Genomic DNA, 25,964 nt, shown 5'->3' on the forward strand with positions numbered 1-25,964 from the left:
GCCGATTCAACAATGATAATTTTCAATAAATTTACAAATTCGAGGGAGATAATTTTATGCATGATATTCATCCTTTTCAGCTACAATATCTTTTCCGACGGACAGGTTTTTGCTGTTTTTTCTCTGTTGAACCATGGAATAATTTTTAATTATCGGAGAACATTCATGAATATTTTCCTTTTATTTATTTGAAGTTGGTTCATTTTATCATTTACTTAACAAAACAGTTTGTTTGTTTTAAATTTCGCTCAAAACTACTCGAGGGCTATCTGTGCTAGCCGTCCATAATTTAGCAGTTGTAAAACTAGAAGGAAGGCAGCTAGTCATCACCACCCACTGCTAACTCTTGGGCTACTCTTTTACCAAAGAATAGTGGGATTGACCGTCACATTATAACGCCCACATGGCTGAGAGGGTAAGCATGTTTAGTGCGACGGGGATTCGAACCAGCGACCCTCAGATTATGTGTCGTGTGCATTAACCATCTGGCCATGCCGGGCACTATCTCTTATAAAACATTTTAAACACAAACTGTTGTCAAGATATAAAAGCCCATAAACGCTAAAAAAGATATTGCGAGTGCCACTAATTTTCATTATAAAAACATTTACTCAGTTGTCTGTGAAAATTCATATGCAAAGAAACTATATATGTCTCTAATTTTGAACTGATAAACTAGAAAGTAGTAAGTTTTCAGGACCATTTGCCAACCTTATGTATACGTGAACTAAATAGCCATCACTCTTTTTGAAACTAACCGGATGGAATGCAGTCACTTGGCAGTATCTGCTGACGTAAGAACTTTGTTTGGTTCTTTAAACTAAACAACTGGTTCAGTAGTCATTTTTATAACATGCTTATAGCTTAAGTTGTGGAACTGTATTCGGGAGTATCATACCTATAACTCTGGACATTAGAAGAGCAGTTTTCACTTGAGCCACCTTATTATTAAAAATATTTAAATGTTATACAGGGTGTTCGGAAAGTCTTTCTGCACTTATATATTTATTAATATACAAAACTGCACAGTGACTTTCTAAACACCCTGTATTATTTACAATGAGATATTGCAAAAAGTACTTGGACACGAGAACGGTAACTCAAGAAATTTCGAGCGCTCACCTCGTCCTTGTTTTCCCATATCCAGCTCAGTGACCGTAACTTTATTCTACTCTAAACAAAATAGTGTAAAAACAGTCTTCTATAAATTCAAGTCAATAGAAAAATATTTGTTTTTTTTTAACTTTTCAAGTTAGTATAAAACTTCAATTTAGGTTTAGGAATAATACACGAGGATCTATTCGGTTAAAATGTTTATTTACTGCTCTTTTTCCATATTATATGTTATTGGACTAAATTACATGTCTTAATAACCAAAATTTTTATCAGTAGCCATACACACTGATACAATTTGGATTACTTAAAAATGATACATGAATAGTTAGATTTACATGTATTTATTAATAGAAGAGATAAACAAAATGACGAATGAAAGACACACACACAAAAAACATCCACCTTATTGTTTCACAGTGGTATCTTAATGAATGTATCTGAATTTGGTGAATATAAAATAGCATACCAACGAAGGAACTGGATTGATGTTGAAAAAATGAATGATTACAAAAAGTGTTTATGTTTAACAGAATTAACACTAACAATGTAAAATTCCCAAGCAGTTGATGCCATAGATACAATTTCAAAATGTACTTACAATTGTTTAAAAACAAAATATAGCTACACCATTTTCCTCCAAGATAAAAAATAACGAATATATTCTTATTCAACAACAAGGAAGCTAACTGCCAAACTTAGAAGGACATTTCTTTCTATCTCATAGTGTAAGTTGCAATATCGTTTTTCGATCTCCGCGGGAAATACTAAATTTTCTTTTATGAAAATTCCAAACAAATAATACTTCAACTATAATAAAAATCAAAATATCAAGTATTAATTCATGCAACTTTTATAAAGAACTGAAAAAAGAAATACAAATTTATTTTTTCAAGAAACGAAAAATAGAGTTGGAAACGCAACACGTTTTTCTGTAATAATTTATGAAAAATGTTTGTGCGGAATGAAATTTACGAAAGGAAAGCTGACACCGAACTACACGTCATATGATTATGTATAAAATGGTTCAAAAGACTTGAATACCAATATATTTATTAAATTTTTATGTTTATGCCATATTTTAATGCAAATAGTGAACCTTATTAAAAGTTTAATTTTTCGATAGTAATGTTAAATCCTTCCTTGGTGTGTTTTTTTTCATTTAACAATTTCTCCAATAAGGACTGTACCTGGATATACTGACAATTTATCTAAATTAAAACTGTTCCTGGATGTCGAAAACAATACTTTTACATCAGGAAAGTAGCTCGAGACGTTTTGTGTCCTCCTACCTTCCCCAAATTCAGCGATAACTGCATACTTTTTATAATCTGAAAAGTGTCTTTCAAAAACGATCACGTTTTCGTCAATATAATGGAATATAAACGTCGACATTTGTTTTTCACTGCTGTAACTGTCGTTTGTATGAAACGCTTTCATCCATAAAGAGGGAGATGTTTGTTTGGCTAAGATTATATGACTCAACAAGGTAATATTCTCAGAGTGTTTTGCTACATTATTTACCAGATAATCGGGACGAATGGGTAACCATGGTAACGACTCGTTCCAAGTAAAGTTAGCTTCGAATGTTGGTTCCCACTGCATTGGACAAAGTTGTCCTTCACTATATGTCTATAAAAGTATTAGAAATAAGAGTTAGTGGTAAAAATACTTCTGTCTTAGGTGAAAAGATAAATATTTTTTATATACATTTTATTATTACTCAATATATAAAAAGCTATTTCTTGTATTTGCGTAAACAGGGATGCGAACCATTACGATTTTGGTGTATACATTATGACTATACGCTCATACAGACAAATATTATGACTTGTTGCAACTCCCAAATTATTGTATATTATATAGGCCTATAAAATAAAGTGATAAATTGTTACCCCAGGGCTTGAAAGAGGTGAAAAGAAAATTTTTAGTGAGATACAAATAAATTTTGATAATAAATAAAAGACAGGCCAAATGGCTACTTGCGATAATCGTGTTTGTGCTTGAAACAATAAAAAATTTGTATCTCCGACGTCTACCAATAGTTTGAGTGCGGTGCTTTTCCATGCTGGGTATGTGGGGGAATCCATAGATACGTCATCAGTGCTTGTCAGCCAATCAGCGCTCGCGTAGATGGGTATTTCTCGTTTTCTGAGCGGCATAGAAACACCAATGCGATCGTTCACAAGTTGGAAAAAAGAGGCCTCGTTCACCATATTGTCTTGTTTTTGGCAAATCTAAAAGGACTAAAACTGTGAAAGGGCTCTCTACAGTCATTACGCTCAGTCGTATGAAATAGTTGGCATCTCTGCGTAAGTAGTAACGATTTAAGTATTCGATATAATTAGTATTTTTTTAAATTAAAATATGCTGATATTTATCAGGTAGATATAGTTAATATTGCTCATAAGGAATGAAAAACAAAATAGAAAATCTTATATTATTCTAAAAATAATACTTCAATAAATAAAAATGAGCGCCTGAAACCATCCTGCTTTAATTCTCTCGCAAGATATGAACTAGTTACGAATAGTTAATTTTATAAGATTTTATTAATTATTTTGTTTACCAAAATTACTCAAATCGCGAATGATAAGTTTAACCATATAATTTTAATGTAAGAGTTTACAAGAATGTAATAAGACATTATATGTTCATGGCTCTGCATTCTATACATGTTCACGTAATATAATTTACTGTTTTATTCATCAGTTCACTACTTCTATAAATTCTATCTCATTTCTCTTCGTTAGAGTTTACAATAGTTTATATTCAACATGTTTTAAAAAAGCTAAATATTTTTCTTAATCATCTAACTCACATTTAGAATAATATTTGAATTTGTTTGAAATGTTCGATGTGACTGACTTATAAATACAAAATTCAAAATTACTATAAAATCAATATTTTGTTCTCATCTAATCATAAAAAGTGCAAAAAAGATAATAACTCCCAATGCACATTGTTTTAAATAAAACTCGAGCTAGTTAGAACTTCAAGAATAGCAGATAGCCCAATATGGCTTTGCTATAAGAAAAGAAACTTAAAAAAATATTTCTCACCTTCCCAGTCGTGACATCTATTGAGTCCTGCAGATTAATTTAGTCCCCATAAAACAGCGATATCGAGCCAGGCAACGTAAGTAAAAACACCATGGTACCAAGAGTATAGTCTGTATGTAGCCTTGATGCTAATCGCGACGTTGCTACACTGCCAATATGCCAATTCGTCCATGGTGATGTTGAAACATTACTCCATTCAACTATACTAAGAATCTGAGTCTTTACAGTTGATACATGGTTCAAGGAGAGATGCAACTGGACGTCTATAAGATCACACAGGTCAAAAATCAAGTCAAAGGTCGATGACTGTTCATCTTTTAGTTTCTTCACAAAACTCTCAGATATCATCATGATCTTTTTATTTTCATTAACACTATAAATATCCAATAAGTAACGCCATTTTTTCATCACCGAATACAGATCAGTTTGATTATCTCTACGAAAATGATTCAAGCCCTTCACGTAAAACCCATCTACGCCTTTCTGAAGCCAGAAATCTAGGACTTCTTCTATTTCTTTTTGAACTGCTGGGTGAGACCAGTTGAGAAAGAGTTGGCTGCCAAAGGGACGACTAGGGTTTTCTTTCTCATCTTCTTCGTATTCTGAGAAGTTAGCCTGTATAAATTTTCATGTTACTAAAACTTACAAAGGAAACAACTATTCAGGTGGAAACAACCAGGTTATATGCCACTTAATAAATCGCCTTTCTGGCGCAACCGAAAAGTAATTACAGAGAAACTTATTTATTACAAAGTACTGATCCATAAAGCAAATGTTTATTTGGAGACATGTCACACCAAAATCATGCTCCAGACCATACTGAAATGCATAACTCTTGCGTATTTAGTGGCATAGAAGTAAATCCCACCATCTTTTTTATGCATAGAAGGGGCTTGGGCTGATCATGTGGTACAGCTATAGATTTTGGAGTTAGTGAACCTGGCTCAAATTCGTACGGTACCACAAAATATTTCCCGCACTTTGATGTGAGTGCCTTATAAGGGATACAGTTAATCATTTAGCATGGATGGTGAGCGGTAGGGTGTTGTTTACTAGCTAGCTGTCTTTCTTCTGGTAAGTATTCAAAATTAGGGATATGGACATCAAAACAAAACCAAAGTACAAATTTTATATAGAAAATTATTCATTTATTTAGTTCTTGAAAAAAAGCTTGTTTGAAGTTAAGCACAAAGCTACGCAATGGACTATTCGCGCTCTGTCCACCACCATATAGAAACCCGGTTTCGAGCATTGTAAATCCACAGACATGCCGCTGTGCTACCGGGGGCCCTAAAATAAATTGGTAGGCTATAAGATGTTAAGAAACGGGAAATGCGGTGCGACGTTTCAACAAGCAAAGGCCTCATCAGATAGTCTTTAAATGAGACAGTTTGTTTCCTATATATATATATATATTTAACTTCTAAATTAATGTTATGTATCTCTCTAATTAATAACTCATAAATATAACTGAAACAATATATAAGATATACGAATTTTCTGTTCGGTTTCTAGATTCTTGCTTCTACCTGATAAGTATCATACTTTAAATTGTCTGAATGCAGTCGAATTATCGCAATATAAAGTCTACAAAATGCTTACCCTTTTTGCTTCTCTACATTCTCTCTGAACTTGAAAAACGTATGTGTATAAATATTGAACTTAAACATAAAACTACATAAAGTGCTATCGATGCTCTGTCTATGACAGGTTTCGAAACCAAATTTTTAACGTTGTAAGTCCGCCGACATACCATCGTGCTACTGGAGTACTACATGTGAATTAAAATACTGTGAAGAATCATTACATCACTTAATAAAATAAAATTAGGAAGTTTGAAGATTTATTTGACGAGTTGGAGAAATTGAATAGATGGAACCAGTCTTGAGTGACTTTACAAATCAGAAAAGTACTACGAAAATAGTGAATAGGGCGGCAAAAAGAACCAATCAGTCTATTTCAATAACGTTAATTCCCCATAAATTCCTCTATCGAGTTAATTGGTTGGTTTTAATAATTAAAAGTTAAATAAGAAAGCATTTGGAGGTATTCTAATTGTTCAAGATTTGAAATTACATAAAAGTACTTTTAAAAGAACTCAAAACTTTGTCATGTTTCTGTATGATCATTACGTATGTAATTTTATTTTAATTGTACAAATAGAAGTGTTATCTAGAAATTATTTCCATATGTATACAGAATTACTAAGCAACATTACTAAACAGGTTTCGAAAAGCGAAATTTAACGCTAGTTGTCGAACACTAACATGGTGAAGCAAAAAAGATACTCAAATATTAAAATTACTGAGAGCAGTTTTAATCATAAATAGTGACAACTGAGTAATAGTATTTGTCAGTGTAGTAGAGCGAATGAGCATCTTGTAACAGTCATGAAACTTTTAAATGATTGAGTTGCAATATTTGTGAAATATTGATGTGATTGATTAGTATTATGTCTCAAATATTGAAACAACTGAGATCGCATTCATTCAGCTTGGAAATGATTAGGCGGTAATGTTTGTAAATATTTTAAGTGTCTGATCAATAGTGTATAACTACGGATACTATTAGGACTTGTCACAGCCTGGTATTTAAGATGCCTCTCGCAAGCTAAAGGTTGTGGATTCAAACCTCCATCACCAAATATGCTCGTCCTTTCAGCTGTGGTGGCGTTATAAAGTGTAGGACAATCCCAAGCCAAAGCTAAATTAGGGGCAGCTAGCGCAGATAGCCATAGAGTAACTATGAACGAAATTCAAGTCAAATATAACTAATAATATCATCAAGCATTGAAGCGGTTGAACGAAAACTTATTTCAATAGTGATTCCTGTGATCACTACTACCTATAAAAATGAAACAATTGAACAGTAACATTTATCCTAGAGATACTAATGTGACTTAATAGTTAAATACTGATTTGATTCTACAGTAGTGCAAAGGGCGTTGAGTACGTGATATTGAAACGATTTTAAAGACTCATCTTATCGTTACAGTCTATGTTCTATCATACTAAATGGTATAAAGTACAGACTTTTAGCCTTACTTGGAGATTGTTTTTTAAGGATTTGATTTATTAATAGCTTGGGTAAGTTGAATTTATCTCGAATCCATGAATTAATTTAGAAAAAAAAATGTTTACATTGGTACTTGCGTCAGACATAACTATTTCACGAGTATCACTTGGATGCCCCCCCCCCCCCCACAATGGCTCAGCGGTATGTCTGCGAACTTAAAACACTAAAATCCGGGGCAGAGCACAGATAGTCCATTGTGCAACTTTGTGCTTAATTAAAAAAACAACAACAACATCACATGGATGGTGGAAAGGCGAGAGTGTGCGCTTTATTTGTGACACTAAACAAGTAGAAAAGGATTTTTCTAAATAGCTGCGAAACTTACAAATATAAGAAAATGAATGAAATAAGAGACTTCAGAATTTATTTGGTTAGGTTTTACCCAAGAACTCCTGAGAATTTCATATTTATGAGAGGTCGAAAAGCTGGAATATTTTTGTTATGGAGAAACAAACATATACCCAAACACAACCTGTTTTATAGTATTAATTCCAAAGTTTAACATAGTATTGTTTGAGTTTTTAAAAGCAGCTGTAGTGTATTTTATCTTATTGTATATATATATGTATATTTTAGAGAAAATTAATGGTGATAAAGTTCAGTAAACACAATCAAAAGGAAGGACTACGTTAAAAACAGCAAATACAAACCTCTGACTAATTATATTAATTTATTATAACCCAAAAACAAGCTGAAACAAAATAAATTAAAAATAATAAATAAAAATTCTGCACTAATTAAAAAGATCTCAGGGCACAAACTATAACGTGTGAAATAAAATGTACCCTATGTCTTGGAGGTGACTTAGGAAGTAGGACTCACATTGCGGTGGGGATACACTGTTTGTCAGTCTTAACCTATATTCACCAGTTTCACATAAAGAAATAAAATAAAGGAGTAGCAACAGACATAGAAAAAGAAATTATGAAAGGAAGATGTGGGTGCTCAAGCCCACAACATCCCACATCTATACACCCTTCACTGTCTGCAAACAGTTGTGGGAAGGTGACTGCTCTTCAAAGTAAAGAAGAAAAATAATTGAAAAATAAAAACAAGAATAACAGAAACAAGGTAATTAGCTCTCTAACTTCTATTTCCGTATGTATTGCTACTCGTTTATTTTCATTCTTTATATGTGACTGGCAAATGGAGGTTAAGACTGATAGATGGTGTATCCCCACCGTGATGTGGGTCCTACTTCCGCAGTCACCTCCAAAACTTAGGGTTCATTTTATATCCCACATTATAGCTTGTACTCTAGGATATTTTTAATTAGTGCAGTGTTTTTTGTTTATTATTTTTTAATTTATTTTTCATTCAGCTTTATTTTAGGTTATAACAAACTAATATAATTAGTCGGAGGTTTGGATTTGCTATTGTTAACCCAGTTTTTCCTATTAATTTTCTCTCTCTATAGAAAATATATGTAGTAGCTTATGTTTCAAATATTGATAGGAAGTAAATATTTTGAATTTAAACTAGAACCGATTACTGCTAACATACAGTGGAAGTGAATTTCATAACAATAAGAAAAAAAAATTAAGAAGAAACCTGATTTATCGCTCTATTTATTTTTGGACATTAAGTTGCAGTAAATAATTAAACCTCAACTGATACTTCAAGCTCAGGTTGGAATAAATTTAACACACCTGGCAGGCTTTTCATCAAGCATCCAGTGGCATAGCGAGATATATGCAGACTTACGCAAACTTGAAATAAACAAACTTTTAAATACAATTTTGTCATGTTTTTAATAATTTGGGCAAGATCAGAGTTTTACGACGAGAGACCTGTTCGCTGCTGCCCTAAACTATCGCTAATCACTAAAATGCAAGTTAAAAATACACCACGATTTACTTATAAATATTATTCAGTTTTTATTTGTTTGATTTCGTTAAATCCCACAAAGTGGCGATCTGTTGCCAGTGGTTGAAAAACGCTGGATTAACCTATCTTATAATGAGAAATCACGGATAAATAAATAAAGAATTACAAAGAAACAAAAAAATAATTAAATAGGTTAAATAAGCTAAACAGTATGGTAATTGGTACAGAGATAGTGTATGTATATATAGATTATATAGTGAAGAACATAAAAAATATGGTACATGTGAAACGTGAAATAATAACTTACTTTGGAATATCTAAATAAATTCTTTAGCTCTTTATTTGATAGAAAAGTTTTCGTTTAGATATTAATAATAGCTCTAAATTTCACGTCACAGGTGGAATTATAAAGAAAAAATAAAATTAAAGATGAAACCTAAGAGGAAAAATATACAAGTTTTATAAGTTTAGTAATTTAATGATGGCTGAAATATGTTATGAAATATTTTCTTTTGCTCACTTTCCTGTTGCATTGTCTGAGAACAGTGTTCATGTATATATATATATATATATATATATATATATGTACACTAACATATATGTCTGCTAAACTAAAACATCTTCTGGTAACTTCAGTTAATAACTTTATGAGACCGTATAACTTTTACAATACATACAATGTACCAGTAAGGCTATTGAAGCAAAATGTTGATACTAAGTTTTGCAGCTTATAATGGATATTTGTTCCGGCGTATCTTATAATGTGCAGTTTCTCTTTCAATTCTTGTATTTTGGTCGTTTGTTCCAATACAATTTATGACAAAACAAACGTTTCTAAATATAAATTAGAAATAAATAAAAAAATCTGTCTCTTATTGTTTTTTGTAAACGTCAAGATATACGACGAAATCCTTGTATACCAACTTTTTCATAACAAAGAGGATTCTACGACATAGCCTTAAGTCTGTTTCTTTTTACATATTACGAGAACAGAAAGGTTTTAAAACTTACCAACGATTCATTGTTGACATAGTAATATTTGAATATTCCACTTCTGTTCTGTAGCCAGTGGGCAGCCCAAGTATGCTGATCGCTAGTCAATGAAGGATTAATGTCCAGTATGAGACGCATATCTCGTGCGTGCAACTCCTCAACGAGTTGTTGGAAGTCCTCCATTCTACCAAGATGAGGGTCCACACTAAGAAAGTCGATGATATGACCATATTCTAGAGGATAATCTAACGCACTAAAAATTGAATTAAGCCTAACAGACGCAACATTGAGGCTTTGGACATAATCCAATCTTTGGATCAGACCTCTGAAATCTCCATAGCCGTCATTGTCTGAATCTTGAAAAGAAGCTGGGAAAATTTCATATGACACAGTACCCTGCCACCAACCTCTCCGTACTTCGTTGGTCCTGTTACCAGGAGTGACTAACCTAATAACTATACAAGAAATGCTAACGATAATAAACACGAGTATCACGAAACACCCCAGGCGGATAGCAGCCCAATTCCAACGCAGAAGAGATATGAACGGAGATTTGGTCATCATCATCCGTTCGATTCTTTCAGAGAAATTCTGATTTCGTCTACTAGCCCGATAAGCTTGACGAACAGTGTATGGTACGTTGCACGCAGTACTTAACAGGTGGGTAAGCAACCCAGGTTTAAAACTCGCCTGATTACTCGTGAAAGAATATTTAGGTATTAGGCATGTAGAGGGGTCGTCATCGGTGTCTGGTATTTTTTGCCCATTCTCGTTGATTATATAATTTGGATTTTCGCGTACTTCATTGTCAGAATTAGCATTAGGAGCTTCTGTCGTGCAATCACTGGCCATTTTCGCTTCATCAGAACCCAAGAAGCTAGTATCTTCTAGTTCAGAGGTGAAAGTTCCATTCAAGTCGGAATGACCAAAGTCCACTAGGATTTGTGAACATAATTCTGATTTTAATGATTGTTTCATGAATGGCCACATTGCAGAGATGCGATGATCATCAATCGAATTAGCACCATGTTGTGTAGAAAGTTTCCATGGTGATCGATTTATGCGTTCAGCGTCCATCTGTTTGATATGAGTAATAAAAAAAAAGAAAATTTAGGAACTGTAAAACTTTCAGCAATGTCACAAAATACATCTGTCTTTTTGCAGTTACAAAAGCGAATATCTTGCGTTTATTTCATATCAAATGACTTTCAGGTTGATTTATTTTGTGATAGTACATCTTAGACATGGTTTAGAACGATTAAGTGTATAAGTTCCCCGATTTTTTAAATATTGTACCTCATTCCTAGCAAAAATATGCAATTGTGAAAATTCTAAATGCCTTTGATTTAACTTAACACAGGCAGTAAAAAATAAAAAAATAACGTTCATATCGTTTTATCAGAGAGAAAACTCTCTTTTTGCCAACGTTTTCACATTTAGCAACAACTCCGAGACGGAAGATATTCATGTTAAATAAAGAATAATTTTAAACTGTTTATTATATTTTCTCACTTCTCTTATATTATGTTTTTATAAAGTTTATATTTGTTGAAAACTGTTGTTAACACGATTTTACAACATCAGAAGCAGTAAGTTTATTAAAGATGAACACACTTCAGAGGCTAGCGGGAAGTTTGACGTCTTGTAATGCTAACATTAAGGGTTTGATCACTGTAATAGGCTTAGTTAAAATAGCTCATTGTGCAATTTTATACTACACAGCAAATAAAAGATGTGAATCTTAAGATTTAAGCAGATGTGAAAATTGAAATATCAGGAGTTTTGTTTCCTCTTATCTTGAACCACCTTAATTGATACTTGATATATCTCCTTCTGTTGCATTTTTAATTTTTTTATATTTTTAAAGTAAAACTTTTTTGTTTACCTGCTTAATTTTGAAAGAACTGAAGCAGTGCCTGTGTACTAACGTAGTTTGGTTTTACTTGTATAGATGTGGATTGTCAAACGATTTTATATCTTAAAAATACTTTCATAAAACAAGTAAACGCTAAAGTAATTCAATGGTATCCATTTTAATACCATATGGACCTTCCACATGAGTTCTCTGAATTGTTCCTTGTTCTTTTTAAGGAAATCTCGAAACTCAAAGTTTGAAAGTAAGTTAGAATTGTTCTCCAATTCATTAGTTGTTGAATTCTTAGAATATTCGGCCCAGAAAACCCAAACAGAAGAGCCGTGAATATATATATTCTAATTTACAATTTTTACCTTTGTTTTAAGGAAGGAGAACAGTACCTTGAAATCAGTTTCATGTTATTGTTGCTTTATTGAAGTTATATAACATATATGCATTTAATGTCACTTACTTTAAAGGTGAATTTTTAACTAATTTAATAATTGCCTTAGAAATTGTACTTTGGTTAAGTATAATTCCTGTGTGGTTGCCATATTTTTAAACGCTTTAGTTTTTGAGTAAAAAATGAAACAAAGTATGCGGGTCCTCGAACTCAAGTTTTTTTTCGGTCGTTCGGCTGTTTCCGTGACGTTTAACAACTATGACGTAATAGTTGCCAAACACACTTCGTCGCGCTCCGACCAGTTTGTTTCTTTCAGTGCTGGTGTTTTATGTACATCTATCGGTTCTTTTTTCGGATTACATACTTTGTGAGACTATTTTTTGTTTTGATACTGCTACTTTATGTTTGTTTTATGATAACATGGTTTACTGTGTTGCTTATGGTTGTAAAAACGGTTCGGCATCGAACAAAAGCTTCTTTTCGTTTCCATGCAAGGAGAAGGAACCGGCAAGGTGGCGACAGTGGGTGCGGATGGTCAATAGGAAGAACTGGACTCCTTCACACCATGCGACAACAAACGCACTCTCTCCTGGTTGGCATCTGCTCGCATAAAACACACCTACACCTTGCACAAACATTCGGAATATGTCATATAAATTATACATTTATGGTAAATATTAAATTAACTATTCAGACTGCTACATCTAGTTTGATTTTATAGATAGAATTATGACGTATAATTGAAATTCATTTTGTTACGAGTCATAAATATCTGGTACAATGATTGTGGAAGGGCCGAGTATTAGTTACCATAGTCGACAAAGTATAAACAAATAAAACACAGTCTGTAATACCAATAATTTATAAACACCAGACAGGTTTCGAGATGTTTAAAATTGCACGTGAAATAATACAGACCATATTTGTTGTCATGACTTAGGCTTACCATTCTTCCACTGGAGGTACGACCGACTTGTAACCAGCCTGGGCACTGTCAGTATCACTCACAGTTCCGCTACTCTCGCTCGTGGAACTGTCCTCATCACTAGAACTTGTCAGATCTGTATCAAAAGTAACTGTTCTAGGTTCGTTCAGAGTAGGTTCGAATTGATATGGCGCTACTCGACACTGTTCAGAACACAAAGTCAAAACAGACTCCGCCTCTGTTTCTCCGTATGCACTGGCCATGTTTATTTACATTCAACGCGCTGGTGTTGGCGGTTTGTTTGGCAACTATTACGTTACAGTACTTTTCCTAGCGGCAAACGTAAAAACTAAAACGTTCGGATTGCCGCTCGAAAAGGACACTTTCTGCATCAAGTTCTAGGTTTCATTTATTAGCACATATTTTGTATAAAAAATGTGAACCTGCAAAATTAATCAGTATGAGTAGTTCTTTTGACTGCAAAGTTTTCTTTTTTCTGTAAAATTCACCTTTAAAGGATTTTATTTGAGAAAACCACATAAAAAGGAAAATTAATTAAAAGCTACTGACTACAAAATAAGAGCATATAATTTTATTTTATTGGGAAAAAAACGTTATTTGTAAAAATCATTTGGTTCATAGTGTGCGAACTTGTGCGTAAAATGTATAATCATTACCCTAACCTTGTTTATGTTCATGAATAATATTGAGTGAGAAATAATTATGTTAATTTTGTTTATATCTATGTGTATGGTGTTGACGTTTTTTATAAATTATAAAAAACAGAGATACATCTTTTAACAGACATTTGCCTTTGTGATTTTACAACTTTAAAACCATGCTGAAGCTCAGATATAAATCTGTTGAAAACTAAACTTCAAACTTATTGTATCTGTTGTTAAGGAAAACGTGATTTACAAATGTTTGTGTGACTTAATATCAGATAGTTCATATGATTTATAAGAATTAATACGCTTTAATTCTGGTAATGTGATGTGATTCCTAAATGTTATTTTACTTCACTCCAGAAGTAAAAATTGAACTGGAAAAAAGAAGAAACGTGTGCATTTTTAGTCTTCGGCGCTGTTTGTATTATCATTTTGTAAAACAAATATGCTTAATACAGATGAAAATTATTAATCATTTCCTCATTATATAACTATGTAAAAATCTAATTAAACAATTTCTCTTAAAAGCTCATACACTATGCGTATGAATTACACTAAATAAACATTTAAAGAATAAATAAAAGCTATACATCTTTAGCTAAGCCTAAACTCACTGTTACGAAATAATGTCAGTTGTCCCTTTGAGCCAATTACCATGCAAATATTGAACATTGTTTCAACCTACGCTCCTGAATGGCTATCTGATAGAGGCTACTTTACATTTTAAAACGTAATGACACTTACCTTCATTATGGAATATAAACATTACGAACAGTAAAGTGTTGCATGCTTCTTGACCAGAATTATGAGAGGTTTATTCCGTCTCTAGGGGATCTTTAATGTATGGAATAACTTGATAAAATGCGATGCGTCTCCCAAAAACGTCTTACATACATTGAATTGGGTCGAAGTCCGTTTCGTCAAATCCAGCTTTTTCAAGGAACATATCGATTAGTTTTACATGATGTCGAAAGTTCATCTTTTTCCATTAGGTCGAAGCCAATGCTACATTCATCAGCATATAGCAACAAAGTCACATGATGTACAACATTAATGGTACCATTTCTTAAAGCGTAGAAATATAGTATATTTTATTTCTTCTCACATCTTACAAACACTGTCAAAATGTCCATTAAGATCCTCTACAGAAATGATGCTGGAGCTGTTTTCAGATGCTTTCCAAGTGACTTTATGCTGATACCTCAATGAAGCATGAACTACTTGTTAAAATAACATTGCTCAACAGGTCGTTGGGTCAGTAATGTGATTTTACCATCATTGCTGGCAGGCTATTTTGCATCTTGTTATCCATAAAATGCACCTTATTTGGTGTGTGGCAAACAGACTAATCTCGTGATGTCTATTTTTAACATCTGTTAGCTTACGCTACGTCCGATTACGGCAGTAAACATTTGATTCAGTCTCGAAACAGGTATTCTACTATTGCATCAAGCCAAAATCAACAATTAGTAACTGCCATCTTGTGTTGTAAGAGATAACTGTCCTTGCTAAGATTTTCAAGTAACTATATCATTGGTTTTAAAGCATTTTCTAATTCTGCTAACAAGACCACGAAGCATTTGAAGTTAATTTAATAATAACAACAATATGTTATGATTGGTCAACTTCTATTTGTTTCATGGCTCTTCACGTGAGTGAAACATCAAGATGAATTCAATGATATTTAGGCATCGCCATAAGAAATTTAAAGCACTCTAATTCTGCGATACGCTTCAAACTGATTACTGAAACATACATTGAAAGCCCGATCATAATTCTGATTTCCGTAACAATGAAACGATGAACTAATTCACATTGTTTTATAGTCATAGTTGTAACTATAAATTCTTGTAATGCTTTTAATGCTTTATGCTATATAAAGTTTTCGAGTACCTTATAGGATTATTGTGTTACGGAATGAAACGCAAACAAACAGCCACTAAACCACGTTTGAAACATTAGAAACGAATATGTTAAATTTTGACCATCAAAGAAGTCAAAAATGAAACTAGCGAAAAATTAGAATACAAAATTTATATTTTCACAAATCATAGTTAGTACATATGTGCTTGGCCAGGACTTGATACCAACGTTAATGAACAATACAACAAATATATCAGGATTAATAATTATTCCAATAAATAAAGGAAAAGTGAACCAGACAAAGAAACACCAACTTTAAAATAACAATGTTCCATGCTTACAAAATCATTAACAACATCAATTAAAAAACAATAATAATACCTTTCAGCTATCATTCGTGTACTTAGTTGTTGAAGCTCATGACATGGCTTTTATTTAGTGTTTAGATCACAAAATTACATCTCATGCGTCCATAAATCTACATAATCTTTAGCAACTTTAACAGTTTCTTTATGTCACCGCTAGGGGAATTATTGTAAATATCATTATCAACTCGATTCTGCAAATTTACAGGAGTACCTCTTTTCTTTTAAAATGATTGAAATGCTTAGATAATATAACTTTTTTCTTTTAATATGATAAAAATACTTGAAATACAGGTCACATGTCTTTACCCAAAAATTAGAAGTTCTCCCTTAGAAAATGTTTTAGAAAAGAAAACTCAACATTGATGGTACATGGATAGATAGAGCTATAATTACTGAAAAAAAAAACATTTTCAACGTCGTTTAGGAGTTTCCTAAGTTTCTGGAGTGATGAAGTGAGAAGATGAGTTATATTAGCTGGTGACAAAAACATTTCGGTAAACAGTAAAGTTGATTTGTTACAGTTCGAACAAGAACATTTATTATCCTCTAAATACTTCCTGTTTCAGATCTTCTCAAGATACAGCAGACCGTGTAAGAATGTAAAATTACCAAGTAAAAACAACAGCTATAAAACAAAAAAATATATAAAAGACCAACACCTAGAGCGAACTAATATGCCTTATTTTTTTGTTTTTTTAATTTCGCGCAAAGCTACGCGAGGGCTGTCTGCTCCAGTCGTTCCTAACTTAGCAGTGTAGGACTAAAGAGAAGGCAACTACTCATCACCACCCACTGTTAAGTCTGAGGCTACTCTTTTATCAGCACATAGTGAACCGACCGTCACATTATAGCGCTCACACGGCTTAAAAGGCGAGCATGTTTAGTGCAACGGGGATTCAAAACCGCGACACTCAGATTAGGAGTCGAGTACCTTAACCATCTGGCCAATATCTCTTATAAAACATTTTAAACATAAATTGATGTCAAAGCCCATAAACGTTCAAAAAGATATTGCGAAACTCTATATGTCTCTAATTTTGAACTGATAAACTAGAAAGCAGTTAGTTTTCAGAACCCTTTGCCAACTTTTGATTACCTTAGTCAAACCAAGTAGTAGGATTTCACTGTCACTTTTACAGCATGCTTTTGGCCCACTAGGAGACAAACCATGAACTTGTGGATTTATAATACAAGTATTTTAAGCATTACTCTAAACCTAAAACCCCCTCCATCTTTGTAAACATATTCTTGATAGTATATTCTACCTTTCTCCATCTTTATCTCTTAGCGTTTCTTCCAAGAAAATACTTATATATCCAACCTTTCATGGATTGTTTAGTTTTTCAACCATTTAGCGAATTTCGTTCGCTAAAAAAACATTTCGTTTTTGTACACACATACACATCTACACAGTTTTTAACTTTTCTGGTATGAGTCAGTTGTGTTTATTCATCCATTCTTCTGTCTGTCATTATTTAAAACTTCCATAGGCCAAATAAAATTTATAAATTGCTTAATATTCATCTGCATCTTACATAAGTGGTGAATATTACATCGTAAGCGTTCTCTATGTTAGTATGTTAAATTAATTTCTAAGAATTTTGTGTTGATGTAAGTGTCCTTTCTTTTTGTTTAAAGGAATGATAGAGTCTTGTGCTAACACTAATGTCCATATATTGTGGTAGCAGGAATGTTTATGTTGACAATGATTTTTATGCCATGTAAAATAAGAATATACTCGTATGCCATAACAGACATACGCTTACCTTGTGTTGACAGAAATGTTTGTGTCCTGTGTTAAAACAAGTATTTGTATTTCTGTTTACGGGAATATTCGTGTCATGTGTTAGTAGAAATGCTCGAGTCCTATTTGGATAACAATATAGCTGTTCTCTGTTGACATAAATGTTTATATGCTGCGTTGTCAAAAAGGTTTATGTCGTTTGTGAACAGAAACGTTTGTATTATGTGTTGAAATAAATATTTGTTTTCAATGTTGACAAAAATTTGTGTTTTGCAATCCTGTATTGACATCTACGAGACATTCGAAGACAGAAACATCCATATCTTATCGTGTGTGAACAAGGATGTTAATATCCTTTTCCCACATGAATATTCGTGTTTTGCAATCTCTTGGATTTTTTGATAACCGAAGTGTTTGTATCCTACATCGACAAGAATGCTTATGTTCTGTGTTAACAGAAATGTTCGTGACTTAATATTTGGAGAATACTCATATCTTACGCTGACAAAATCACAGGTATTCTGTGTTTACGGAATACACACTTTTCTATTTTTGTAGAGTCATTAAGATAAAAGAACACATAAAAATTGGGTGTTTAGCCTTTTGTTTTATTTTTAATGAAAAATCTAACGTATTATGTAACATTTTGGAAAGATGTTTCTAAAATGTATAACATAATTCTCGTGATAAATTTTATGCAATAGTAAATTAAGACTTAAACGTCTTAATTCAGATAAAAAACAAGATTACAGTCATACAAGCATTTAATTTTCTAGTATGCTTAATTTCTCTGTTAGACTATGTGCTTAACATAGCTCTCTTTTAGAGAAAATATAGCTCCTCGTGGCCTTTTAATCACATTAAGACTCTTTTAACTCATACCTTCCCAAATGTATAATCAAAACGCCTAAAATTAATTTAATTGCAGAAACAATGCACATGCAAGCAAGTTAGTCTTATCAAAACGTGTTAAAAATCGGACTATTACATTAAATGTTGTATTTCCGAAGGTAGGGGAGAACTATTCTACGCTTTTTCTTGAAAAAAAGTTCCTGTAAGTATTTCAAGCATTAAAAGTAACTTACCATAAAATAAAACTGTATTTTTTGTTTTTTTAGCCTTGCGCATGATATGTGTACATGAAATGACAAACAAACTATTATCCTTCTGTTTGTTCAAAGAGATACACATATATCTCCCTCACTAATATTCAAACTTAATTTTTAGATGGTTAAACAAAATCTGAGAGCTTAAGTTGAAAAGTAGTTTATGCTTTTTGTGAGCCATGTTTCATGTTTACATATACAAACTTTCATGTTTGCAAATATCGAAAGAACTCTTATTTTTTGAATGATCAATTGTAACATTCTATTGTGTGCTGTTCAACTAAAAATAAATCATAAATAGTGATAGAGTATCCATTTCAATCCACTAACATTGTTTCTCTGACTGGGTTTTTAAATATGTATGCTTATATACATGTATATGAGGCGTGGAATTCTATCCGAAAAAGTATCAACAAATGTATTGATTTAAGTGATTGCATTATTTTAGTTTCCTCACTCTGTCCTTGCAAAAGCTGTTTTGTTTTTTTACATAGTGTATTGGCAGGGAATATGTAAACTATACTTATCATACTTTCTTAAAGCACATCATTATAAGGCCTAAAAACTGCCGTTAGTGGCAGCATGCTTTATCGGACGAAATAAATCTTGTAAGAAAGAGTTGATATTAACAACTTAAATGTTACTTAAGAAACTATAGGGTTAAGGGTAAACAACTGAGTCAGATATTTCTTTTAATCTCATTGTTGTACTCTATGTTTAACTAAGTCAACCTTTCACTTAGTTTAGTTCGAACAACCTTTCTTCCTTTCTGATATATTTAATAAAATGCATTGACTTAAAATTAGCAAGATTATATTTTCAAGAAAGAAATACCTAACATAATCCTTCATTATTTTCCAAAATATAATAATAAATATAAATGTTCAACATGATTTGAAATGATAAAGTTACTCGTGTATACAACAGTTGTAAAATTCTTCTTCCAACGAAGACATTGCTGAATTTTTGCAAAAAAACGTGCATTATGTATTAGAAAGTTATAGTATAGTTTGAAAATGAAAAAGTTGATTCAAGCTTAAGTTAAAGAACTTAAAAAATATAAAACTGAAATTTTATCTGCTCCTTCATTACTATAGGTTTTCGTCCTTATAGAATGTTAGATACCGTTTATTAATAAGTAAGGTGAAAGGATAAATACACATACTTTGTATTCCGTGTTATTTTATCTTAATAAACTTATAAACAGAACTTGGCTTTAGGTGAACGCAGTACATGAACACTTATATCAACAATGTGCATAAACATTTCTCTCAACCAGATACATTTTTGTTGAGGTAGCCACGAATATATTTGACTATACAGAATATGAATATTCATGCCAATTCAAAACGCATGTGTTTCTGTCATAGGACAGGGAAATTCCTGTTAACAAAGGAACACAAAGGTTTCTGTTAATACAGCCACAAACATTTTTGTAAACAAGGAACACAAACATCCCTATCAACAAGACACGGACATTGACAGAACTCTTGGTGTTTATTATAATATAACTTTAAAATGAAACAAGTAACGTGTGTAAACGCTAAAGTGAAATATTGAGTTGCGACGAGCGGTATCATTTGAAGCTCTTTACATTGTTTGGTGTTGGAAAGATTAATATAGATTGAAGTGTGGATAACACTAAAAAGAAACTAAAGGATAGACGGTTAAAAACTGTATAGGTATGTGGAAAGAAGAAAGAACAGTATGAAATGTTGGCTAAATGGCTGAAAAACTACTGGACGAACCACAGGAATGGATGTTTGAATGAATTTATGGAATAAAAACCGAGAATACGCGCCTTGCGCGATTGGTCAGGGTTGTATTGTAAAAGTATCGCCCTCTAGTTTTATAAGAAATTGAGAAAAAGTTGAATTATTATTACTGGGATTAATCTGATATTATTCAACTGTAGGCTGAAAAAATATACAATTAATGAAACAAACATTTTTTTTCAGGTCCGTACATCACACTTACCTTTCAGTTATTTTCTTTCAAGATTGCAAAGCAAAGTAAGCCACGAACTGTTAATACAAGGCTTAATTATTTTTTATTTTTTCATTAAGGTCTATGAAGAATTTCTGTTTTTCACCATCTGTTGGAAGACAAAGAGTTCGTTCCGTTAAAACACTTTGTTCATAAGTTAGGTCTTGCGTTCAAACGAAAATATACTGAAATCACGAGCTGTATAAGCCAGAACTGTAGAAGCTAAGAAGCAGGTGATCGAGGCCAGATAAAATGATTTCTTTCTCTTTCAAACTCTCTCTATCGCTGTGTTCTGGCGGTCTGTGTGCCAACAAACAGCGGAGACCCTTCTCTTGTGATCTATTCAGAAGTTATTTGTTCCACGTGGTTAACTTCATGGAACTGACGTTAAAGAGGTTAATTGAATGCCGTGAAGCGAGCTTCTAACAGCGTCCAAATTTATTTGTTTTAACAAGGAAAGGTTTTTCCCTTGGGTGTTTGTTGGGTTACGAAGTATAAGGTATTCAAAAACGTAATTTTTATATACATTATGCCTTGTTATAAGAAAATAAACAACACCTATAGATTTAAATGTAAAACTTTAAAAAGTATGTTATTATTAGCATTTGAAAATTTGGAAATTCGAAAGGTTTTCCTAGTTTAACAGTAATTTTAGTTGAATATTTGCTGTCCTACCTTACCTTAGTCTTACTAGTCAAACAGGTAGCATTTTAATAGCTGAAGCCCAATAGGTTATATTGCAGCCTAAAGTGGTAATAAACTATTCGAAAATTACCTTTTGCTGAATATTGTCAGAAAACAGGTACACTCTTTAGTGAATAATTAAAAAATAAACTTTAAATATTTTGTCTCTTTCGTCTCCCAATTTTTTAAAATGATTAACATGTTTGTAGTTTAAGATTATCAAAATTGAACTTCTTATGTGAAAAAGAACCATAAGGTACAATCTGTTATTGGTTACATATCACTGGCTTCTGAGAGAACCAACCCTCATCAACAACGTTGGAAAAAAACACTATGTGTACGTTAGTTGGTGAGTTTATTTGTAATTAAGCTACACAACGAGCCGTGTCCTACCCATGAAGGGTATCGAACCTGGATTCTAGTGTTATTTCTTCGCAAACATATCGCTGTGCCACTGGCATGAAAACACTATTTTAACAGAAAATAATCATTTAGTGAGAATCAGGAAACAGAGTGATATTTGGCAAATCTGAGAGTATATTTCTCACATGAAGGCCTAAAACATCAAGAAAAGTTTCATTAGAATCATATAGTGTCAAAGCAATAGTGTTAAAATTTTCAGAGTTCGTATGGAAACTGAATAAATCGATATATTTAATTTGGTTCCATATTTTCATTGTTTTAATAACAATTTGTCTTATTTGTTCGCTTATTTTATTTGTCTTATTTGGATGGCTGTATTAAAATAAGGTTTAGAAGTGACAAGCAGAATGAATGTTTTAAAAATAAAATAAAATTGAGAATAGGAGAACAAAAACAATACAAACTTTGGTCATTTCATTTATAGAATTAATCTGGTTTTAGAGATAGGTCTACAGAGCACGATGTTCACTATAATAGTAGGCAAGTTTTATATTTATTAGGCCAACATTCTTTTAAAATTATGTATACCTTATTTGAAAAGAGAAAAAGTAAAACTTGGGAAAGTGTAGCACAAATAATACAGATATAATTGTGTATGACATACATACGTTTGATCTAAAGATAGTAAAAACAACAAATATAGCGTAACAGAACAAAAACGACATGTAATTCACGAGTAGGGATGCGCAATTTAAGTGAAGTACACGCTTAATTGTTTCTATTTATAAGCAATAAAAACAAACTCTTATTTTATCAATATTGTATACGTATCTATGGTGAATCTAAGAGTTGTTGGAAGAGCTGGACTACTTTCAATATTTTACATGCTTTAACTTGAAAAGATGTGTAAAAGTCATATAACATGTTTTACCTTGAGCTTATTGCTTTTTGTATTTTTTTTTGAAATGAAAATATTTTTACATGTGCTGAAATGCTACAAGTTGTTGAAAAGTGGTAATATGTCGCAAAACCACGAGTAGTTAAAAGTTTCAGCAATTTGTGTATGTTTCTTTACTTTAAAGAATTTTGAGTTATACAATAGAAGTGCAGTTACGTGTTTTTTACTTGGTGTCGAATGATGAAGAGTGTTGCTGTGTTTTCCAAAAGGTGTATAGCTCTCAGTACTGAAGGTCACAAACAAAAAGTTCATCTGCTAAAAACTGTTTATGATATTATACTCCCAGAATACATTTCAAAAATGTTGGGTTCACAAAATAGATCGTTTTGATTATGAGAAGACAATATTTCCAGCATAATCCTAAAATCAATGATACATAATAAAAGAATCTGATATTATTAAGAAATCACATTTCTGTAACAGTAACATTCTTATAATTATACATTTATCTCTAATTAATGGTTTTATGATGACATACTCTTGACTGAGTAAGGCTCTTACAATAAAACATGTTTCGCAATGGTTTCAAAGATGAAACACTCCTGTCTATGCAATGTTCTTGTGATGATACATTTACGTCTGTTAATGGTCTTATAATGTCACAACTCTGTCTCTTGTGGTGATATAAGTCAGTCTGAGTAATGCTCTTAAAATGACACATTTCTGTCTCACTAACGTTCTTGTGCTAATATATCGTTGTAGAGTAGTGATTTTACAATGTCACACTCCTGTCTCTGTAACTCTCTTGTGATAATAATTTTCTAATGAAATACTCTTATATCTATAACAGTATTATGAATTTTATAAATTCGTTTTATTTCTCTGTAATGATTTGTAATGACGTATTTCTGTATCAGTAACATTTCACAAATTCAAACGCTCATCTCGCACATGTTCTTGTGACGACACAGATCTGGTTCAGTAACGGTTCTGTGACGATACTTTGTTTGTTTGTTTTGGAATTTCGCACAAAGCTAATCGAGGGCTATTTGTGCTAGCCTGAAGACAAATTTTTTTTCTATTCAAAATATCAAAACACCAGCAATAATATTCTGACTTGTATTTCTAAAATAAAAATTTTCTGGAACACAGATTTTCTAATTTTCCACAAGAAGAACAAACGTTCTATTCCTTTTGTAAGTTCAGGGGAGTACCACAGAACATCTTTATAAACTCAGTTGCATAATGTGACGTCAGTAATTATGATGCATCCAATAAAATTAAACAAACAAACAAACGGGCGTTACATTACTTTGCTATGCCACAAAAAAATACCTCGCAAAAGCAAATGTCAACCTATTCACCCTCCTAAACTTTGCTTAGAAAAAATGCTTACTTACCAGTAGAATCGACTTCCGAAAAGTTAAAGAAGGCATTCTATAAAACATTTTAATAAAAACTTACCATTTTTTCTAATGTATTTCAATTTTGCTGAAACAACGTGCTTTCTTTCGTCCTTGCTCGCTTCAAGTGACGTCTTTGCAGTGAATACAGATTTACTGTTTCGATCATGATAGAATGCGCCGCCTCAATGCTCACCAAATCTTCCTAGCCAATGAACTTCAAAAAATCAAGGAATCAGCGGGTGCATTCTCACTTAAGAAATGAGGTCTAGTTTCATGTCACACCACATTTATTTGTCGGATTCGGCTCTTCTCTGCTACGTCTGGATTGCGGTAAACTTACATACTTTTCGGAAAGCTGCGAATGTGGCACCTTCTTCAAACAAAGACTCAAGAAAAGCGTTGTTCTTCACTGAGTGACACTTATGAAACACTACAATATCTGCCCTTTAGAACTCAAGATTTTATACACATTTGGCATATAAAATGCAAAATGATGGTTTCTTTGTATTTTGTTCTAACTAGAGAACAAACAAACAAACCTTACCATATGTCAGAACAGGAAATTGACCCTAAATACATTAAAATAAAGCCTCTTTTCCTCAAGCGATTTGAAAATACGAATTTCAATTTCCCATTTCTTTCTCTTTTTTGTTCTTCTTTCATCTCTTCCATATTCTTAAGAAATCCTGACTAACAGAATATTTATATACAATATTCACTATTAACGTCAGGTTACAGATCCGTCCACACTTTATGGTGTTTCTTAACACTAGTCATATATTAAGCCCGATATTACATCTTTATTTTCCCGTTGGTCATTTACCACTATTAACACTTTTGTCTCACTTCTCTCCACGTTTCTTGTTTTATTTTCTATATTTTATTCAATTCAATTTCTAATTCCTTGTCATACTTTACTTTATTTTCTGTTTATTTATAGTTGTCGAGCGCAAAGCTGCACAATGGCTTAACTGTGCTGTGTGTTACTACACTTGCTGAGCCCCAGATTATTAGCATTATCAATTCACACGTTAAGTCTGAGACTCACGAAGCTTTAAATAAGCTCTTAGTTTCACGGGATCAACCTTTCCATTTCTGCCTCTTTGCTTTTCAAGAAATTTAAATTTCTCTTTCTCCTCACAGTTTTTGACTTAAGCATGTGTATTCTCTATTTATTTTTACTCTAAATCATCTGAACAGATAACATTGTTCAATACTGTTCACAATAGATATTAAAAAGACAATAACAATTCATAACTCTTGGATTTAAAATGAAAACGATCTTATCTTCCACCGTTCCTTACGCGTGTATGTGTTTTTTCTTATATCAAAACTCCATCGGGCTATCTGCTGTGTTCACTGACGGAAATCGAACCCTTGATTTTAGCATTGTAAATCCGTTCCATACGCATGTTATAAAACTCGTCATTACGCATCTTTATGTCTCGTCAAATAGTAACTCTCGTATATTACAAACGTAAAAGCTCTTTCAGAGGATGGTCATATGACCCCTCAAAATATTTTCAACAGGTAATATATTGCATTTTAAGAAAGAAACAAAAGTCAAGTTAAAATGATACGTATAATTCAGCAAAAAAGTTATTTCTTTTCAAATTAAATCATTA

The 25,964-nt window shown here is 32.4% G+C and overlaps 1 protein-coding gene across 1 annotated transcript in view; it reads right to left on the reverse strand.

Annotated features, from left to right (window-relative positions):
* Nucleotides 1-1,331: 1,331 nt before the first annotated feature.
* LOC143254710 (amino acid transporter heavy chain SLC3A1-like) overlaps nucleotides 1,332-25,964 on the reverse strand; it is a 46,494-nt gene continuing 21,861 nt past the window's right edge. Inside the window, exons 3-5 of the mRNA XM_076509796.1 lie at nucleotides 10,089-11,147; nucleotides 4,176-4,790; nucleotides 1,332-2,745 (exon numbers count right to left, since the gene is read on the reverse strand). Coding sequence (XP_076365911.1) covers nucleotides 4,215-4,790; nucleotides 10,089-11,147 — 1,635 coding nt within the window. The 3' untranslated portion in view covers nucleotides 1,332-2,745; nucleotides 4,176-4,214. The remainder of the gene's footprint in view (nucleotides 2,746-4,175; nucleotides 4,791-10,088; nucleotides 11,148-25,964) is intronic.

Source organism: Tachypleus tridentatus, chromosome 1, assembly GCF_004210375.1.
Source record: "Tachypleus tridentatus isolate NWPU-2018 chromosome 1, ASM421037v1, whole genome shotgun sequence".
Classification (NCBI taxonomy): Eukaryota; Metazoa; Arthropoda; class Merostomata; order Xiphosura; family Limulidae; genus Tachypleus; species Tachypleus tridentatus.